At 45.6% G+C, this 19,886-nt stretch overlaps 1 protein-coding gene across 2 annotated transcripts in view; it reads left to right on the top strand.

Annotated features, from left to right (window-relative positions):
- Positions 1-2,085: 2,085 nt before the first annotated feature.
- Positions 2,086-19,886, top strand: part of LOC147034194 (interferon-induced GTP-binding protein Mx1-like) — a 94,453-nt gene continuing 76,652 nt past the window's right edge. The window contains exons 1-2 of one of the 2 annotated variants that reach the window (XM_085878447.1): positions 9,652-9,670; positions 9,918-10,005. In XM_085878447.1, coding sequence (XP_085734573.1) covers positions 9,990-10,005 — 16 coding nt within the window. In that variant the 5' untranslated portion in view covers positions 9,652-9,670; positions 9,918-9,989. Of the gene's footprint in view, positions 2,103-9,651; positions 9,671-9,917; positions 10,006-19,886 lie in introns of those variants that run through there. The other variant, XM_085878436.1, reaches the window with a different exon arrangement.

Raw genomic sequence — 19,886 nt, 5'->3', positions numbered from 1 at the left:
ACCAACCAATGACAAGACACGTTGTTGCGTGGGCGTGGCCGATGGGGAAGGGAAGCTCAGCCGCGTTCCCCATTACGGGTTACAACGTACGGACTTCCGGAGAGTGATGACTTCGTGTATTCTAATAATTTCTCGATTTCTTATGCGCATTTATAGATAAACACAATGCCCCAAGTTATGATCGTTTTCATATTAGATGGTGCATAAATTTTGGTAACATCAGAGTGAGCTGGTATGCTCTGAACCAGGAAGTAAAATATTTTTTCTCTCTCTTCTCTTCTCTTTTTGTTTTTCCTTGCGACGACATTGCGAAAAGGCAAAATACGTTGGCGCTAATTGAATAATTGGCCATTAAAACTAAATTGCGAATAATTGTAACTGCGATATGCAAACTTCCGGGGCACGCGAGAGCGAAGAAACGGCCTGTGTGGTTGTTGTTTCCTGCTCGCAGTTTGAATATTTATCTTAATTTTTTTATTTTTATTTTTTTACGGGCACGTACTAGTACGTATAATGACACACAAGTACACTTAATGTGGAAGAAAGTGCCTTCTCAATTACTTTCATTTTAATTTCAGAAAAATCTATATATTAATACTGAAGGATCAATTTTGTGCTCCTCCGAGCGGTCGCGTCACGTTTTTCTCGGTACTGTGACCTGGACTGAAAGAAACTTCGTACCTGTAAGAGTGCATCGCACATAGTGGGGATAGTCAACTTTCAACTCTGAAGCAGAATAAACACTTTTCATTGAGACGGGGGCAAGGAGTGAAGAGGCGGGGGCAGGGTTGAAGAGGCGGGGGGCAAGGTAAGCAAATTTTTGGGCGGGGGTAAGCAAATTGAAAGTGGGAGATGGGGGGAAATGGGGCGGGGGATGAGTGGGAGGGGACTGGGGTGAATTAGGCGGGGTTGAGTGTGAGGGGGTGGACAGGGGGCGGGGGCAAGTAGGGCGGGGGAATCAAGAGACGGGGGCGGGGAGTGAAGGGGCGGGGCCGGGGTAATTAAATTTTTGGGCGGGGATAAGCAAATTGAAGGCGGGGGGGGGAATGGGGCAGGGGCGGGGGCAAGCACGCCCTGTCCAGTCCATGTCCCTCGAGTGTGGGTGAGCTGGTGAGGGTGGTTTAATGAACGGAATCCGTCTGTGACGGGGTTTCGGCTCGCATCGATAAATCGTTGTTTCTGGCAACACCCAACTTCAGTCGCTCCAGCAGTCACTGTTTTCCTTCATCTTTTTAATGTTGAATTTCACATTGACGGTACTTGTGCGTCATTTTATATATATAGTTTGTACATTTTCTGTCAATGCAAGTCTGATTTTGAATTTTAAAAATTGCTAATTAAAACTAAAATAAAAATTTTGATTATTTACTTTTCCTTAAAATTGAGATAGCATTGAATAGATAAAAATAGATAGATAAAATATAGGGATAGATAAAAACGACCTGATTGAGCGAAATGAGATACATTTCCAAATTCAGCATGCAAAAAGCATATAGGGACCGTTGAGAAAACCTCAACCTCTGAAATGACGCAGACCAGTGTAATTAATGGCCTTATTTAATTATATTCTTCATCAGGCGAATCCTTGGCCTCCTCACTGTCTGGGGTCTTAAGACGTTTCCTTGGTAACTGCGCTGGAGTCTGAAGCCGCCATGTTTTTTGGCCTGCTCAACCATGCCTTGATTTGGAACAGGCCGCAACGATTTATTAACGATGAAGTTTTTTTTTATTTCACGTTCCTCACTCATAGTATGGAATGCCTGTTCATCATAGCTACGAATCGTTGGGTATATAACTATATTGCAATGATTATAAACGTCTTGAGACGCCAGCGTTCGTGGATTTATTTCATTTGCGAATATGAATAACGAGAGAATCTCCAGATTTGAAAGTATCAGCAGTTCCGACTCCCCCAAAAAGTGTCGAATTGTCCAATTCGGACATTGCACGGGCGTTTCCGGGTGTACAGTTGTATCGACGACAATTGGCAATCGCTTGCCGAGCCAGGCGTTCCGTTGGAGTGCTTAAGCCGCTTGCCGAGCTATACAGTACAGTTCGTGTCCTGATCGGGATGTCGAGTCGACAGTTACTACAAAGTAGAGGTACGTATACAGCACACACGGACGTGGACGTGGTACAAATGGGTAGATGTGGATCTGTACGGACTCTCCGCGGGTGTGTGGACATGGGCCTGTTACGGGGCCCGGGGCCGTGGTGGTAAAGTTTCATCCCGTACCTCATGGAGGTTCTATCAGGTTTTCCTTTGTCCTCCTGCCTGTTTCTAAAGCATTTGGTGAATGGATTTTGCTTTACAAACGTTCAATGTTTCTCTTTGTGAGTTTCAAAGTAAATATATTTGATAACATCCGATTTCTGAGCCGTTTGCCATATTAACTTGTTTTCTAAATTACTGAGCCTTTCCCCCCCCCCCTTCACACGCAGCTGTTTATAAACATTGATGTTTGTGAACATCTCCCTGAAACGTCCATATAAATGTAACGTTGTTTTTCGGTGAAAGCTACTCAAGGTTTTTGGGTTGTATACAGTACGTACTGTATTGTTAATCACACTGACGTGTGCGTGCGTGCGTGCGTGCGTGCGTGTGTGCGTGTGTGCGTGTGTGAGTGTTGTGTGTGTGTGCGTGCGTGCGTGCGTGCGTGTGTGCGTGTGTGCGTGTGTGAGTGTTGTGTGTGTCGTTGATTGATATATACATATGCAGGTTTCAGAATGTAGAATGACGTCCTCCCAGGGTGGGCTCAGTGTCCACCTTCATTTCAGTAAGGGGTCACGATTCATGGACCAAGCTGTGAACTTTTCTGTTTTCAAACTTTTGTGCCGAGGGCTCTCTTCAGGATCGTCGCTGAGCCCCGGACGGCTTCCAACTGTTCTTTTGTAATAATATTCCTGGGGATGGTTTTTAGCTCACCTGTGAAGTCGTTCCGGGGAGCTTATGGGATGGTGCGTCGTCCGTCCGTCCGTCCGTCCACAAATACTTGTAACTTCTTCTCAGAAACTACACACGATTTCAATGAAATTTGACCATAACCTTCATCACCAGTGATAGCATTAAAAAAAACAGGGTATGCATGGGTCGACAGAGGAAGTTTACAGGTGGGGAGTGGTTGCCTCCCCAAAGAGGTATTTGCTTTCTTCTCAAACGATGCACACAATTCTGATGAAACTTCATGACAACCTTCATCACAACCTTCATCACCCATGACGTACCAAAGTTTGTTCATGACATGAGAAAAATCTCGCTTTAAGGGGGGTAGCCCCCCAAAATATGTATTTGCTTTCTTCTCCAAAACTACACATACAATTTCGATGAAACTTGACCACCATCTTCATCAGCCTTGATGTACTAACGTGGGAGTCTTGGAAGGTCTATGGGGAGAGGGAGGTTGCCCCCCCCCAAATATGCATTTGCTTTCTTCTCAGAAACTACATGTGCAATTCTGATGATACTTGACCATCTTCACCACCCGTGATGCACCAAAGTTTGTTCACGACATTCAAAAAAAATTGGCATCGAAGGGGTTCTACGGGGGGAGGGTTGCCCCCCAAAATATGTATTTGCTTTCTTTTCTGAAACCACACGCACAATTTCGATGGAACTTGACCACAACCTTTATCACCCGTGATATATGAAGGTTTGTTCATGGCATTAAAAATAAAAAAAATCCATAGGTATTTGCTTTCTTCTCCATTATGTATTTTGTGGATTATCCATGCCTACTTGTGGTTGCCTGGTTATCTTATCCAGCCATGTTTGTATCAAATAATCAGAGTATATCTCCACAGTACCATAAATTTGTTTAGCTTTATTCCAAATTATCAGATCCTGGTGTTGGTTTAATGGTTAGGGTGGTGGGCTTGGGAATCTAGGATCCTGAGTTAAAATCTCACTTCGCTGTTGAATTAATACCAGGTGGGGTTAACTCTGCCTGTTATCTTTCTGAGGTTAGCAAAATGAGTGCCCGCTGGCTGGTATTCTGTGTTGGAGTGGCGACCTGTCCAGGATTGTGCCCAATAGCCAAGGAGACTGCTTCGGCAGCACCAATGTTCTCCACAGAGTATGGTCCCAATGGATGGATGGATTACCAAGTGAGTGCCCAGGGGTATTTCCCATATGTTTAATATCTCTGTGAGGTTCTTTGTCATCATTCCTGTCGGTCCAGCTATCACTGGTACAACATTGGCATTTTTCAGCTTCCAGGTTCTTCTCACTTCATTCTTGAAGTCTTGGTGTTTGGTCATGTTCTTGATTTCTGTATCGTTTAGTCCAACAACACTGCAATCAACACCTCAATGAGCAATTCCTTCTTCGCTCCTTTTTTGGTACCTAAGTATGATATCTGATCGCAACGCTTTGTTTTCGATGTTCACGCTGGATGGGATAATTAGGTCATACGTGCATAGTAGGTACTTTCATGTTTTCAGTGATTACTTTTGGTTCATGTTCCCACAAATTTCCTGGAACTGGGACATCAAAGTTTTTGCAGATGTGCCAGCGGGTTACATTATAAACTCCGTTGAGTCGTTATATGTCTAGCTGTTCAGACATGAGTTTGTTTTGGTGTGTGTGTGTTCGGTGATAAAGCATAACATATTGTTGGGGGTCGGTTGAGAAGACCACCAGGGGTGGAAACTATCTCGGGTTCCCACCAGGCTCCCTGGAATTGCAGTCCGTCGCACACAGATAATTCTGTGACGCGGCAGGTCGATAACCGACCGTGAACTCCAATAACTCAACCACGTGACTTAGGGTCCTCCGTCAAGTTAATCCGGTTACCTAAAAATAACCACGTGATCTAATTATCAGGGGACACGCCCTCGGTACGCCTTGTCCGAACCGGATCACTACCGGATCAGATGCAGCCGAGTGACACTGCCAAGGACGTACCGGCTAAAAGGAACGGATCGTTGGGAATAAAGTCCCGGCTAAGTTAGTCCCGGCATGCTCGGACCATGCTGGACCAATGAAAGAAAAGACAAAAACGAGCTGGGAACATTTCTACAAAGGATTTATTAACAGGCAGGTGAGGAAAGGTATGTGGCACAGTGAATATTGTTTATTGTTGTCTGAAGCAGGAATAGGAAAAAATGTGTGAGTTGCAGAAATAATACAAGCATTTTATAAAAGCAGACACAGAGCAGCGATATCCCGATATAATTCTTGTACACTTAACTAAAATGAGGACAGGCGCCAGGACACACACACACTCGCACTCACACACACACAAAACCCGAGGAAGAGGAGTTGATGAAGAGAAAAAGGAAAGGAGATGAGGCTAATGGTCTCTCAACACCTTGCATGATTGCCCGATCGCGCCACCAATACGTTTTTGGGGGATGCTCCCTGACAGCTGGCGCATCGTCTCTTGCTTCATGGCACTTCATGTAGCTAGCATCGGTCCAGAGAATGAGACGCGACCATTGGGCATGAAGGGAGGGACTTGGGTGGAGTCAGAAGCCAATGGGTGGAGAGAGGCGACGAGGTGGTGAAGAAGGTGGAGTCAGCAGGCGAATTGGTAAAGAAGGGCGGAGAAGTGGTGAAAAAGGCGGAGTCAGCAGGTGAACGGTTGAAAATGAATTCCAGGCCAGGACGAGCAAGATGAATCGACAGGACTGAGTGAGCAGGAACAGTGCGAAGGAATGGCACTCAGGAACTAGCAGACAGGAGCGATGAGCAGGAACGACGACATACGAATGACACTTGAACGACTCAGGAACAACGACTCTGGAACGACGACAACTCTCCCACTGCCCCGCAACCTGTCCTTTTATAGATCCGGTGGTGTGGGGTGGGGGCAACGACCCGAAGCGGTGTGTCGTCACCCGAATCGGACGCTATGATTGGGCCCCAGCCAGCACCATGACCGGAAGCGGCTCCACTTCATTTCTGGCCAAATGGTCCCAAGCTGCGGAATCGTCTCGCTCCGAGCACTGTGATATGAATCGCTTTGCACCGAACCCCGTGTCGTGTCTCGGTGACCCACGGTTGGCGCTGTTCAATGTGCCTGCTCTATGGTGCGCCACGCATCCCATGCGATCCGGTCACACAGCATGCCTCTGTCTGGTAGCAGCTGCATCGAGGCGGAGGTGTGGCAGGATGTTTGTCGTCCGCGGGAGACATTTGTGGCCGTCGTGATGAGCGAAGACCGACGGTAAGATGTTTTTGTCACCCCATGCGCAGACCTGACCAAAGATTTGTGTTATTCGTGCCCCGTTCTGTATGATGATAAAGTATCACGGGCTGTGCACGCGGGTCCGCCATTGTACACGTGGTCAGCGTGCGGGTCTGCCTGCCATCGAGCATGCCCCGTACAGTGCGTGCGGGTTCGCCATTGTACATGTGGTCAGCACACGGGTCCGCCCGCCATCGAGAATGGTGTTCGCGGTTATCAGAGGTGGTGGGATGCACGGTGCCAGCCCTGATCTGTGTCAGGGAATTGAGGGAAAGGATTGGATGTAATTATTGTCTGCCGGGTTGAGTTGAAGAAGAAGATAGATATCATTATTAAATGGAGAAATGGATTGGAAAGGGCGTGGCCACTTGCCCTTTGCAAGTTGCCAGCATTTAGGGTGCCGTTTCTTCCATCTCCTCGGTGCGTGTGTGGAAATTACTGCTGCATGTGCGTTTTGTAGGCTGTGATTTCTGCAGAGGGGTGTCCAGCGTAATGCCTGCTCGACCTTCGCTGAGGACCCTTCTCACTGCGAAGGGTGCACGTGGCTCGGATTTACCTCAGGAATAAGAGTAGAAGAGTAGAAAAAAAGAATAGGATTGAGTGCAGAAATGTAATCGGACCACGCGATGAAATTTACACAACGCACTGTCCCGTTGTCCCGCAACATAAAAGGGAAGGGTCTGTCTGAATATATATTAAAAGAATAACTGTCTCGGGATCGCTGTATGATGGTTGCTATTGCTTTGGAGGGATGCGGTTCCGAGAACCGCAACAATATCATTCTCTTTACTAACCCCACCTCCACCCCTCACCTTTCTCTCTTCCTTTTTAAAAATCTCTCTGTCTCTGTCTCTCTGTCTCTCTGTCTCTCTGTCTCTCTGTCTCTCTGTCTCTCTGTCTCTCTGTCTCTCTGTCTCTCTGTCTCTCTGTCTCTCTGTCTCTCTGTCTCTCTGTCTCTCTGTCTCTCTGTCTCTCTGTCTCTCTGTCTCTCTGTCTCTCTGTCTCTCTGTCTCTCTGTCTCTCTCCCACAACCCCTCCTTGCATCCCTCCCTCCCGTGGTGTAGCAACATTTAGTGAGGCATAGCTCTCCTCAACTCCCCCTCCCACCTTTACAGCTTCCCCTCCACTCCTGCCTCCTGTCTCTCCCCTCTCTTCCTCTCAGACCACGCTATGGTCTGACAAGGCGTACCCCGGCGGGCGCGAATTCGTAACAATATATTTGGGTCCATTATTGATTCATTCTATTTCTGACTCTTGAGTGATTAAAGGGTTAAAAATTATTATATCAAGTCACAGACGACTCAAACTTTACATTATTTTATGCATCAAACAAGAAAATGAAAATCTACAAACCAATCTGTCTGGTGGAGTCTGTCAGTGTGAACTGCCGGGGATCAGTTCTGCCACTTGTACACCAAATAGGCCGTTTTCTGGCACTTGCAAGTGGCTCAAATTTATATGGCTCAGGGCCAGAAACTCCATAGTATAAATTCCCATCATCCTCCGACTCGTCCTCGGCAATATCGGAATGAAAACACTCAATTTCATCGCCGCTGAAATCACTCTCTGATTCGCATCTCGCCCATTGTTCACACATTGTTTCCGAATGTTCACGAAGTTTTCGGAGAACGTGACGTCATAGCATCTTCGGTACATTCCGGTCTATTTTTCGATCACTGACAAAAGTTTTGACTTAAAAGTTAATTTTAGCATATTTTGAGTTTCAAATGTGAGAAAATAATTGCCCAACGAATTATTAATGTGATTACAACCTTTGAATCACGCGGTCATCAGCGACCGAAAACCTGCTCTTTAATCAACTTCAAAAGTGGTGTTTTACTGAACCAAAACACCCAATTTTCACTCTTGCACTTCCTTGGAGTTTTTGGCTGCTCTTAGAGCACCCTTATTCTGGACATTTCCATCTGTCTGTCTGTCCGCGAAATTTTGGTCAAGCCTCGGGGCTAAACCACTCAACCGATTCCAATTAAATTTGGTAGGTCGGACCAATATTTCTGGGAATCGTGTGCTTTCGAATATGGGACCCCGGGCCCGAGCAACGGCATAGCAACGGCCCTTTAAAGTGGTCAAAAATCGAAAAAAATCAAAAAAATAAATCGAAAAATTGAATCTTAGAGTTCTGTGCGCAATCTATCTTGCTCCCTTCATGCCAATTTGCAGCCCTAACAAAAAATATTTGTAGGAGGAGATAGGTTTTGGGCGAGTACATGTGGAACATTTCAGAAACGGTTAATTGCGAATATCTCTAAGAGAAAGAGTCCGATTTTGATGAAACTTGGGTGAAATGTGTACAATGTGGCTAGCATGTACACAAAAATGAATGGTTGCTATGCACACCTCCGTTGCTTAGCAACAGCTAAAATACTTTATCCTACATCGTACACTTATTGTCGACTGTTCAAAAAATCAATGCCTCCGAAACTGGACCTCCAAGGGACCTGTTTTTTTTTTGTGCCCAAGGAGAATGTCTTACAGCATCATATAAAAAAAATAAAATGTTTAGCGAATAAATAAATGGAATTACCAGGGCTGCCATTTGTTAGAGTCTCTTTGGAAACATGCCTGAAATTTCACAAGGCGGGTTTCTGGGCGCAAACTAAGAGGGCTGTGATAATCATATTTATTGTGCTAAATTGATTGATAGCATGTACATGAATATCGGCGAGGCGCGTCGGCCAGCTTTCCATCTGGAGCGAGCAGCCATGTCGCCTACTGGCTTGTCTTAGTTATTATGCATGCAAAGTTTGAGGCTGCTAGGTTTTATGGTTTTGGAGTTGTGGAGGAGACACACTGACACGCACACATACTGCCCTTTATTCGTGTTGATGGCATTGATTGTGGAACTCGGCCTTGCAAGCAAATAAGTCAGAATCATGACTTCTTATCCTCGTAAGAGGTTGGTCATCCCCTTTATTACCTCTGTCACTTAAGGCGGATGGATGTTATATTTTCACCACTGTCTGTCTGTGAGTGGGATATCTCAAGATGCGGGGGGATATGACATAACTTGGTGGATGAGTTGGGTCGGTGAGAAGAATAAGCTGGTTAGATTTTGGTTCAGGTCAAAATGGATGACGTCAAAATGGAGATCCAGTCTATCATTGGGCTACAAAATGTAAACTGTTCTTCCTGGCAGGGAGGGGTATGTGCTCTACCGAGTGCTGTTCTAATTTCTGATTGTTACAACTTACAAGCTATACATAACAATAGCGACATGAAGTTGAAAAGTTACGTCACAATTAAAATCCTTCCTACATTATCGCAAATACATTTCTCACACTAAAAACGTCTTGAGTGCAGCACCGAGTGTTGAAAAACGAACCGCGATGTTAAATGTTTGTGATTTTCAACATCTGACCACGAAAACTAAAAATAATTCCCTTTTGTTTCCATGAAACCAATAAATCCGAGAGGTCAGTGTGGCCATGAGAGGGGAAGGATGACGATGTGAAGATAAAAAGGTGAGAATTGGCTCGGCTTGTATGTTTCAACCTCAAGTGCACACGCCTGGTTCCCCTTCATTGTACTCCCTCCTTTATGCTCTCCGGACATCCTGGATAATGACGCGATGCGGTTCAGGGGAGGAATTGTGGGAAGAGAAACATTTTGTTCCTTTCCCCGAAACGACATTCCATGTGGACACCCACATGACCAAACGTCATGCTCACAACGTCATTAAAAACCGATACACTTGCGATATCTGTGCAGATGGTGTTCAGATCTCCCAGTGGAAAACTACACCAGGAAAGATAGGCGTTCTGCATACTTTACGAGTACATCATGGCTCTAAACGCGGGTGAGTAGTGCGAGTACATGTATGTATGTGTGCAGCTGGTTCGAACTGGTTAATTGTCGCTGCTTTTGATTTCATGGAAAGCAGAACTTAGGAAATACGTTGAATATAATATGTACTTTCGAATTACCAGTATAATCCCATCTCTTGAACATGATGTGCGATGAATCTTTTTATTTCTTATTTTTTGACTGCGATCGAAGGGTCGGAGGTGAAAGTGTCCATAATTCAGAGCGGTACGAATTGTACATTACAAGACATCGGTGTACTTTTCTACGTATTTGTATGGCATGAGTTAAACGATTGACAAATATGGGACTTGGCTGCGGGTTTCGATTTGGACGAATCAAATAAACCAAACCATTTAAAAAAAAAAAAATGAACTACAATGTCAGTCCTCTTTGAAGACACATGAAGACCCCCCCCCCCAACCCCCTCTCCACAATGCCAACCTCACCAAATGGGACATGCATCCCACTTTACTAAATACGAGGAAAATGAACCCTTCGCTTCGTGAACGGGAATATTAGGGGAGGAGAGAGGGAAGAGGGAGAAGGTGAGGAGGGAGAAGGGTAGAGGGAGAAGGGTGGGAGGGAAGAGGTAGAAGGGTGGGAATGAAGAGGGAGGAGAGAGAGGGATGGGGGGGGAGAGAGAGAGAGAGAGACAGAGACAGAGACAGAGACAGAGACAGAGACAGAGACAGAGACAGAGACAGAGATGAAATCCGAATGCAGATCCAGATCCGATATTTTTTTGATTTTTTAAAGTGATTCTTCCTCCGTCACTGGAAATGGGTGGAAGTTATGTTTTCACCCCTGTCTGTCTGTGGACATGATATCTCAAAAAGTTGCAGATGGATTCAGACGAAATTTGGTGGACAAGTTGGGTGTCTGATAAGGTCGAATTCATTAGATTTTTTTGAATTCCCAGATTCAATAATTTTAGAAGTGATTCTTCACTAATGAGTGATAGGGCTAAAAACGATATACAACACAATATCTCCAAAAGTTGTGGACGGATTCAGAAGAAACTTGGTGTATAAGTCGGGTGTGTAACAAGAAATAATTGTTTCGATTTTGGTGAAGATCCAGATCCGGATATGATAATTTTTAAAATTGAAGTGATTCTTCATTGAGAAATGGGACCAAAAATGATATCTCGCCTGATATTTCAAACTTTATTGGGCCCGATATGTTGTTTTAGATCAGGCATAGTGTGGCGGAGATATGCGCTCTACTTGGTGCCCCTCTAGTTAGTAGTATTATGGTTAATGGCTAGCAAGATGGCCTCGAGGTATGCCCACTCACCTCTGAACTGTGTAGCTTGGGTTTGAATCTCGTACCAGATATATACCGTCATCCTGGAGTCTCACAGGTGTTTGTGAGGCATCAACATGTATGTCTTTCCATGGGTGATTTTTTTACTGGTTGTCCAGTCTGGCAGCATTATTTGGTTGACATTGAAGATTAGGTGATCTATCGCCGGAACCCTGGCCAAATTCCAAATTGCCCCCTAACCTACAGTCACTGCATCAGTGGCACAGCTGCGGTCCCGGCATTGATGAAAGCAGCAACAAAGGCTTCATCCGAAATGGATGAATAAATTACTATCCCCACTATTTTTTAAATTAAAAAAACACGGTGGGTGGGGGGGGGGCACATTGTAATCGGCTTTGTCCTGTTCTGTCTGTCCGTCCATCCATCACGCTATCTCCTCCTTTTAGGGTCTGCAGAAATTCACCAAACTTGGTTGTTATTATCACCACATGGTATAAAGGTGCAAGAGCAGTATATTTTTTGGCTCCACTCCCTTCCCTAGTGCCAGGTCAAAAGCTCAAATTCCAAAAATGCAATTACAGGCACATTTTAAAACGTTTTTAAATGAAACTTTGTGTATGCAATCAACATTGGTGGTCACACGTAATATGTAACGATTTTTGGATCTTACCCGAGTTCACGCTCCAGGAGGTTGGGACTTCGGGTCACAGGGGTCAAAATGGAAAAAAATGAACTCAAACTTTGATATTGGGTTGCTCCAAGTGAAACTTTTTTTTTCCATATTTCAACTTTGCTTTGGGTGGGAAGTGTAGGGATTTGTGATGGCGTGCCATTGACTTTGCTCTAGTTATTATCATTTTTCCTGTTTCTCAAAGACCAATAAGTGAAAGTTTGAACACAAGATTGTTTCAAGTCATCAGATTGAATGCATGTCATTTAAAGAATATGATTGGTCTCAACGCTTTATCGCTATTTTGCATTTATGAATTATATTTTTCAAAGATCTCCTCCCCTCTCTCTCCTCCCCCGCAGGACTGCGTAAGTTACACTTCATTACATCAGGGGTGTGTTCCGTTAGCAAACAGCTTGCTATCGCTTTCCAAGCCAGTCATTCCGTATCAACCGCTTTGCAAGCCGCTTGTGAATTGTGAATCAGCAAGTGGAGTAAGCAATTGAGGGAGGTGCTTCATCATGATCACAAAATGCCCTCTTCCTCGTTCTCTCTAGCCAGTCTTAACACAATAAATTCATTTGGGGAAGTTGCCACGAGAATCGAGCGACACTGAAAACGATGGCCAGGACAGCATTTCCTCGAGTACCATGAAAGCACTGTTTACATGGAGACTGCCATGCTGTTAAGCGGTGCCGAGCACTTCGTTCCGTTGGAGTGCTTGCTTAAGCGCTTTGAATCAAGCAAGCCACTTGGCAAGCTATAGCAAGCTCCTTGCTAGTGGAGCACACCCCTGGTGATCAAAAACAAACAAAAAAAAACCAGTCATCTTCATCTGCAGTTGTAGACTACACCTTATGGTCTAACATATGAATAACTAAACAGTGGTGTGCAAGAAGGTGCACAAGCATTAGGAGATAAATTAGCAAAAAATTATTTTTGTAAATGGTATATTTGCATACTGATTTCCATTTTAGATAATGCCAGTGGATGATCGATCTGCAATCAAAATCTGATCTCTGATCTCTTATATTTCCAAGCATCGGGATCCTAATCTGATCTGTATTCAGTCTTGGGTGGGAAGCGTGCACCTGCGCACCTCAACTCCCCATACAAGTGACTTGTCTGACTAGTGATATCATGCAAGTATGCATGCAGATCCAGCAGAGGAAAAGGATTCAACTAAGCCATGTCAGCATCTATAAATTAGGAGTGACTGACATCCCTTGTGCCCCTTCCACACACATGATCTGGATATCAAATTCTGTGCACTTGTCAACACCTTTGCATATTCACAAAGCAGGCAAGTTTCTGGACTTCCTCAAAAAATCATGAGATTAAAATTAGACCTTCCAGAAAACCTGTAGTTTGACCTATAAAACCATACATATTGAAATTAGTATTATTTGGTGGGAATGATTGAGGAAACCTATTGAAATAAACTTCTTATTTCAAGGATTTCATGTTCCAAACCCATGTCACCTTCCAATCTCATGTACCTAACCCATGGTACTCTGTCCCCATATTAACTACCCACCTCAACCCCACCACACTCATATCCACTGTGTACTGAACATTGTGTCTTTCTCACCTGAGAATAGATAAAGTTCTTTAGAGTATTGCATTATTGATGGGCCAAGATGGCATCAATAACTGTGTTTTCAAATCATGCTATGCTGCTCTTGCTTCTCCTCTGTTTGTTCACGTCAGCCTGTCCCCCTTTTGTCAACCTCAGCTGGCATTACTCACATTAATAAGGTGGGTGGAATAAAAAAAAAGTCTGAACAATGACTGGCCAGTAAGCTTTCTTCCAATTACTGTGTACACAGTCAGGGAATCCATTGTTGCTCCCGACACCAAGTCTTTCCTCTCTGAACAGCTTGATCCCTGATCATCAGTTTAGATTCTGTTTCGTCACTCAACTCTGGAGATGCTGCTGCTTCTCTCGGTGATGGTTATAAATTTCAAGCAAGGTCAGGATCGTTTTCCTGGACATGGGTTGGTACACATCGGGCATTTGACACACTCTGGCATCTTATTTGTTTATGAAGTTCTCTGCCAGTGGCATAGAAGGCTGCCTTTATTCCTGCATTTCTGACATCCTCGACTCAACCAGTCTATGTGTTGCTATCAATGGAACCCTCTGGCAAGAACAGCAGTGTTGCATTTTGTTGGGTGGTGAGTTGCAGGCTCAGATATTAGAATGAAAGTATCAATGTTATTTTGTGCTTTGTGGAGCTTGGAGGACCATTATTCACTGTATTAAGGACTTGTGGATAGGGATAAGTCATCTTGTGTTTGCACGCCACTGTGATACGGTTTTGTGACCTTTCATGTCTCAAAAAGGTTCAGAGGTATTATCCCTTCATTCTTCCATGTCAAACTGGGTGGGGGGGCCAGGCGAGAGGGATGCTTAAGACGTGAAGTCCATGCCGAGGTGCACCTGCGCATTTTACCCCTCACCTCAACTTCCTGTGGAAAAGAAAGCTCACCCTTCCACATGGCTACCCAATTGGCAATGAGTCAGATAACTTGTCAGTGGACTGTGCTACTTGACATCCACGGCACCTAGGGGGTCAAGATCGATGCCGCTGATTGCGTCGTGACACTGTCGCAAAATATGGGTCACCCCATGATTGGTGAGGATGGCCTGAGTAGCAGGAGAGATTCCCAAAGAGGTGTGCTCTCCTGGCTGTGACAAGAAAAGACAACGACATCAGAGAAAGAGGAAGAAGCACAGCAGGATGGATGGAAGAGTGGGACGCTCTCCTGATGGCTTCTTGGCTGGGGGCTTGCGATATCTCTTGTGCAAGCTGCTGCTCTTGTAATAGATCTGAGACATTTTCATCCTCCAGCTTCCATTCAGTCTCGCTCGGTCTTGTCAGATCAGATCAGGTCAGGTCAGGTATGGGAGCATGTGTCAGAGCAGTGCGTCGCTGTGTCCACTTTACACTGGTACTCCAGGGGCCTCCGTCTGGCCATCCCCACGCAGACACCTGGCTCATACCCATCTTCTTGAAATGCTGATCAACCTCCTGCAACCATGAGGCATGTGGTCGACCCATTGTCCTTCTCCACTCATGAGGAAAGCTCGCTGAGAGAATCTTGTGAGCATGATCAGCGTCAGGAAAATGAGCCACATATCCATGCAACCGCAGCTGATGATCACAGACTATGCAGGTAACAAATCTCATTTGAGTCTCTCTCAGCATCTGCTCATTGGACACAAAGTCACCAGCAATAGCCACGGATTCTCTGAAGGGACCTGGTACCAAAGAAATTAAGTCTCCGTCTCAGATCTCTGGTCACAGTCCAAGTCTCACATCCATAGAGCAAGACTGGAAGCACCAAGGACCTGAAGACTCCAACTTTCGCCATCCTGCACAGGAACCGTCAGTGCCACACCCCATGATCCAGTGAATCCATGACTCCCCAGGCCCGACCGAAATGTCCATTGACCTCTGGCTCACAGCCAGCTGAGACGTGAATATCACTGTCAAAGTAAGTGAATCTCTCCGTGACCTCAACATCATCACCACAAACAGGTACAGACAAGAGAGCAGCATCCAAGATGTCACTGAAAGCCTGGATCTTAGTTTTGACGCAGGACACCTGTAATCCCAGTGGCTCAAATTCCTCATTCAGCACCTCGAGGGCTTCCAAAAGGATATCCAGAGTCTCTGCAAAGATGACTACATCGTCTGTGAAATCAAGGTCAGAAATCTTGATACTCTCAAATAATGCACCACAGCTTCATCTTTCTAACATCCTCACCAGAATCCAGTCCATAAAAGTGCTGAAAAGTGTGGGGACCAATACACACCCCTGACAAACTCCAGTAACAAAAGGAAATAAGTCAGAGGTGGAACCACCACATCTCACAGCACTCTCAGTACCAGAGTAGAGTTCAAACATCAGATTGATCAGTTTTGGTGGCACCCCACGAAGACCGAGAATCCTCCAGAGGGCATCACGATTCACTGAATCAAATGCTTTGTAGAGATCAAGGTAGGATGCAAGCAGCCCCTGCCGAAACTTATGTCTGCGTTCGGTGAGGACCCGGCGAGAAATTATACGGTTAATCACTGACCTCTTTGTTGTAAAGCTTGACTGCTCTGGATTCTAGTGCTGAAGCAGATGGTGATGAACCCGATCAAGAGTTATCCGAGCAAAGACCTTGTCTGGAATTGAGAGCAGCATTACCCCTTGGTAGTTGTTGCCATCCTGGCGATCGCCCTTTCCTTTCGAGAGAGGGACAACAAGGCCCCTATTCCAGTCATTTGGGATGATGCCTGTTCCAAACAGCACAGAACTGCATGCAATGACACGAGTACAGCATTTCCACCATTCTTGAGAAATTCAGCATGGATGCCACAGATCCCAGGAGCTTTACTCCATTTCAACTGCTTCACAGCAGCCTTTGTTTCCACAAATGAAGGTGGATCACAGTTGATTGGAGGGTCAGCAATTGGAATAGTAACACCCCTGACATGCAACTCAACAGCTGGTGGGTCAACCTGGTACAGCCAGTCAAAGTAACTGGCCCAGTGGGCCTTCACTTCGGACTCCTCTGTCAAGAGCCTTCCACCCTCAGCTATAACTGCAGTACACTGAGGAACGCATTTCCCCTGCAAGCGGGATGAGAATCACTTGACAACAGGTGATGTTCTACCCTCTCACAGATTCCTTGTACATAGGCCTTCTTGTCCGCCCTCAGTGCACGTACAGTTTTACACCTCAACTCTCTAAACAGCTCAGCTCTGCTATTGAGCCTGGCCCTGTGACTCTGGTCAATGGTATCCAGTGTCCCTTGAGAGACAAAGTTCTTCTTCACTCTACAGTGAGTCCCAAGACGTCCACGGGCAATATCAAGGATGGTAGTCTAGAAGGCACTTCACAACTCTTTAGAATTTCCCAAAGCACCCACATCCCCCAAGTTCCCACTCGGCCTGTTTGCAAACTCCTCACCTACCCTCTCATCGTTGAGCTTGCCAGCATTTAGCGGAGGCTGGGATGGTACCATTCTCCTGGATTTAATCTGCAACTTCAGAGTTGCTTCAACAAGCCGGTGGTCAGTATTAAGGCACTGAGCACTCCGGTCCACCCTGCAGTTCTGGATCATCCTCCAGTGACCATCAATGAGCACATGACCAATCTCCTTTGCCACACCACCAGCGTTGGAATACCAAGTCCAGCGATGAGCTTGTGGGCGCTCAAACCATGAGCCAGCCACTCTAAGTCCACAACTTCTTTCAAAGTCAAGTAACTTAGTGCTGTTCGAGTTCACAGTTTCAGACCCATGGGGACCAACATATGTCTCATAACCATCTCTATCAGTTGCAGTTGATGCATTGAAATCCCCCAAGACAAGAAGAGTATCTAGCCTGGGGCACTAATCAACCACAGACTCAAGCGCGGCATTAAATGCGTCCTTCATGGGGAGATCACTTGCCTCAGTCGGTGCGTATACAGAGACCAGGGAAACGACACCCAATGAGTGACGAATCCTTTGTCTCATAATGTGCTCGTTGACTAGTGTTACCTCATTTATCATGGGAGTCAACTTGGTGGACACAGCTACACCAACTCTTTGGGCATGGTAACCATCAGAGTGACCAGATCATTAGGTGTTACCTCCCACCATGATCTCGCAACAATACTGTCTCCAAACCTCAGAGTGCTGCAATACCGATGTTCAGATGATAATAGATACAGGTGATCATCCTCTCTTGGGGATAGGACATTCCAGGCACCCATCCGAAGGGACCACTTCAGGTTAACCCGAGGAGACCGCTGTACGGTGGACAACACCTCAGCACGACCCTGCCATGCACCACCGCAATCTGAACCAGGAAGTTTACCCTGTGCTTTTCCTCATCAAAGAATGGGGGTCCCGATGACTTTGCCCCTATACCATCATCTGGTGATTTGCCCTGCAAAGGGCAGTAGCATCGGAGGTCCTCCCACGGAGTGGGTTTTCAGTTTTCTTTGCATTTATGGTTTTTGCGGAATGAAGTGTTTTACGGAGGCAGTCGTGCAAATACTGCCACCAACCTCTGGTCTTGTGTGTAAGGACCTTTAGCGGATGTAGTTTATTTTTACTATCAAGTACTGGATTGTGAATTTCATTGTTTTGTCAGGAATTTCCATTTGTTTGTCTCATGATTCTTTAAAGTGTATATTTATTTCCCTAAGGCCTGCAAGCATGTCTGCCCTCTGTCCAGCCCAGATGAAAATGCTTCCAGCCATATTGATCATTCCTGGAGGGGAATTGAGTTTGGTTAATTGGGGAAATAATCGGCATGTTTCGACATGCTCATTAAATCGTGGAGCACTCACTACTGCTCGTGGTATTCTGTATCAAAATTTACCCTGAGGCAAGACATTTTCGAGCCAAATTACCTCTGCATGTTCGATCTTGTTGCCAGCTGCAGTTGGTTGCGGCCAAGCAGTTTCCAAGGGAGCCGGCACTTGACAATAGCTTTATATTGGCTCAGAGATGAGCCAATTTCAAAAAATGCTCGTGACATCGTAGAATGAAAAGTCAAGACACCTTCAAGGTCTACAGAATCAGAAATTCATGTTTGGTTTAATGAATAAATATGGCTTCAATTAACACATAATCGTTTTTTACTTGAATAAATATCTTTTTATTTTGAATTTTTTTTGTTTTTTGTTTTGTGTTCTTGTATGCTCCATTGTCCCCCCCCCTCCAAAAAAAATGAAAAAACGACAATGTGATTGTCATATCACATGACCTGTAACATCATCTCCAGGATACTTTTGCTTTGGGACTTGTGTTTGTTTACATACAGACCAGGTCACTCTTCCCAGGATATGCTGCTTCTACTCTCCCAACAATGGATGGACATTCTCAATGCCAAACATGAAATCAGAGCGATGTCCCTCGACATATCACGTGCTTTCAGTACGGCTGGCACCCCACCCAGCTCAACAAACTCTCCTCCTATGGTATCCAAGGCCATCTGCACTCATAGCTCACAGACTTGCTGTCCTGTCACAGCCAACATGTGGCCCCAAATGGAGTTCTCTCATCCCCTCTTCCTGTCCAGGCTGGAGTTCCTCAAGGCAGCGTTCTGGGCCCTGTTCTTTTTCTGGTTTTCATCAATGATCTCTCCGACTCTCTTGAAAATCCTCTTTATCTCTTTGCTGATTGCTGACTCCACCCTCTGCCGTACCATCTGTTATCCCTCAGACTGGCAAGCAGCAGCTTCTTCGCTCACTGCAGATTTGGATAAAATCACAAGCTGGTTCAACACGTGGAACATTTCTTTCAACCCTGACAAATCTCACACTCTCACTTTGTCTCTCCGAAAGGACCATCTGGACCGTCCCCCATCTACTTTATCAACAATCCTCTTGAAGAAGTCCTTTCATTAAAGCTTCTGGGTCTCACTATCTGCCATGATCTTTTCTGTGAAAGCTACATTTCCAAGGTGGCCTCCAAAGCCAGTTGCCGACTGGGCATCTTCCATCGTGCAAAGTCCTTCCTTGGCACACTTGAGCTCCTGACCACATACAAACCTTTCCTCCACACCCTGATGGAGTACTGCTCTCCCCTCTGGGCTTGTGCTCCCACTTTTCACCTTTTTCGGCTTCATGCTGTGGAAACCAAGACATGTAGGATCATTGGTATCTTCTGTGCTGTGACGAGGCAGAGTCTTTGGGTCTCTCACACCGCAGGCAGGTCAGTGGTCTTTCTGTCTTCAACTGTCTCCTCTCCAGTCTCGCCCCCCCCCCACCTCCGCTCTGTCTGCGATAAGGTCGTCCCCCTCCCCCCCCCCCCATATTTCTGCAGAGCGCTCAAGGTCTGCCAGCAACCCACTTCTGGCAAAACTACCAGAATCAAGAATCACTGCTCACCTGCACTCCTTCATTCCTCTATTTTCCTGTCTTTGGAACAAACTCCCACACTC

Source organism: Eptatretus burgeri, chromosome 1 (assembly GCF_056783735.1).
Source record: "Eptatretus burgeri isolate ZD-2024b chromosome 1, Ebu_testis_v1, whole genome shotgun sequence".
In the NCBI taxonomy this organism is placed as follows: Eukaryota; Metazoa; Chordata; class Myxini; order Myxiniformes; family Myxinidae; genus Eptatretus; species Eptatretus burgeri.
The sequence above is the reverse complement of the archived record's forward strand: the minus strand, read 5'-3'. Positions and strand labels throughout refer to the sequence as shown.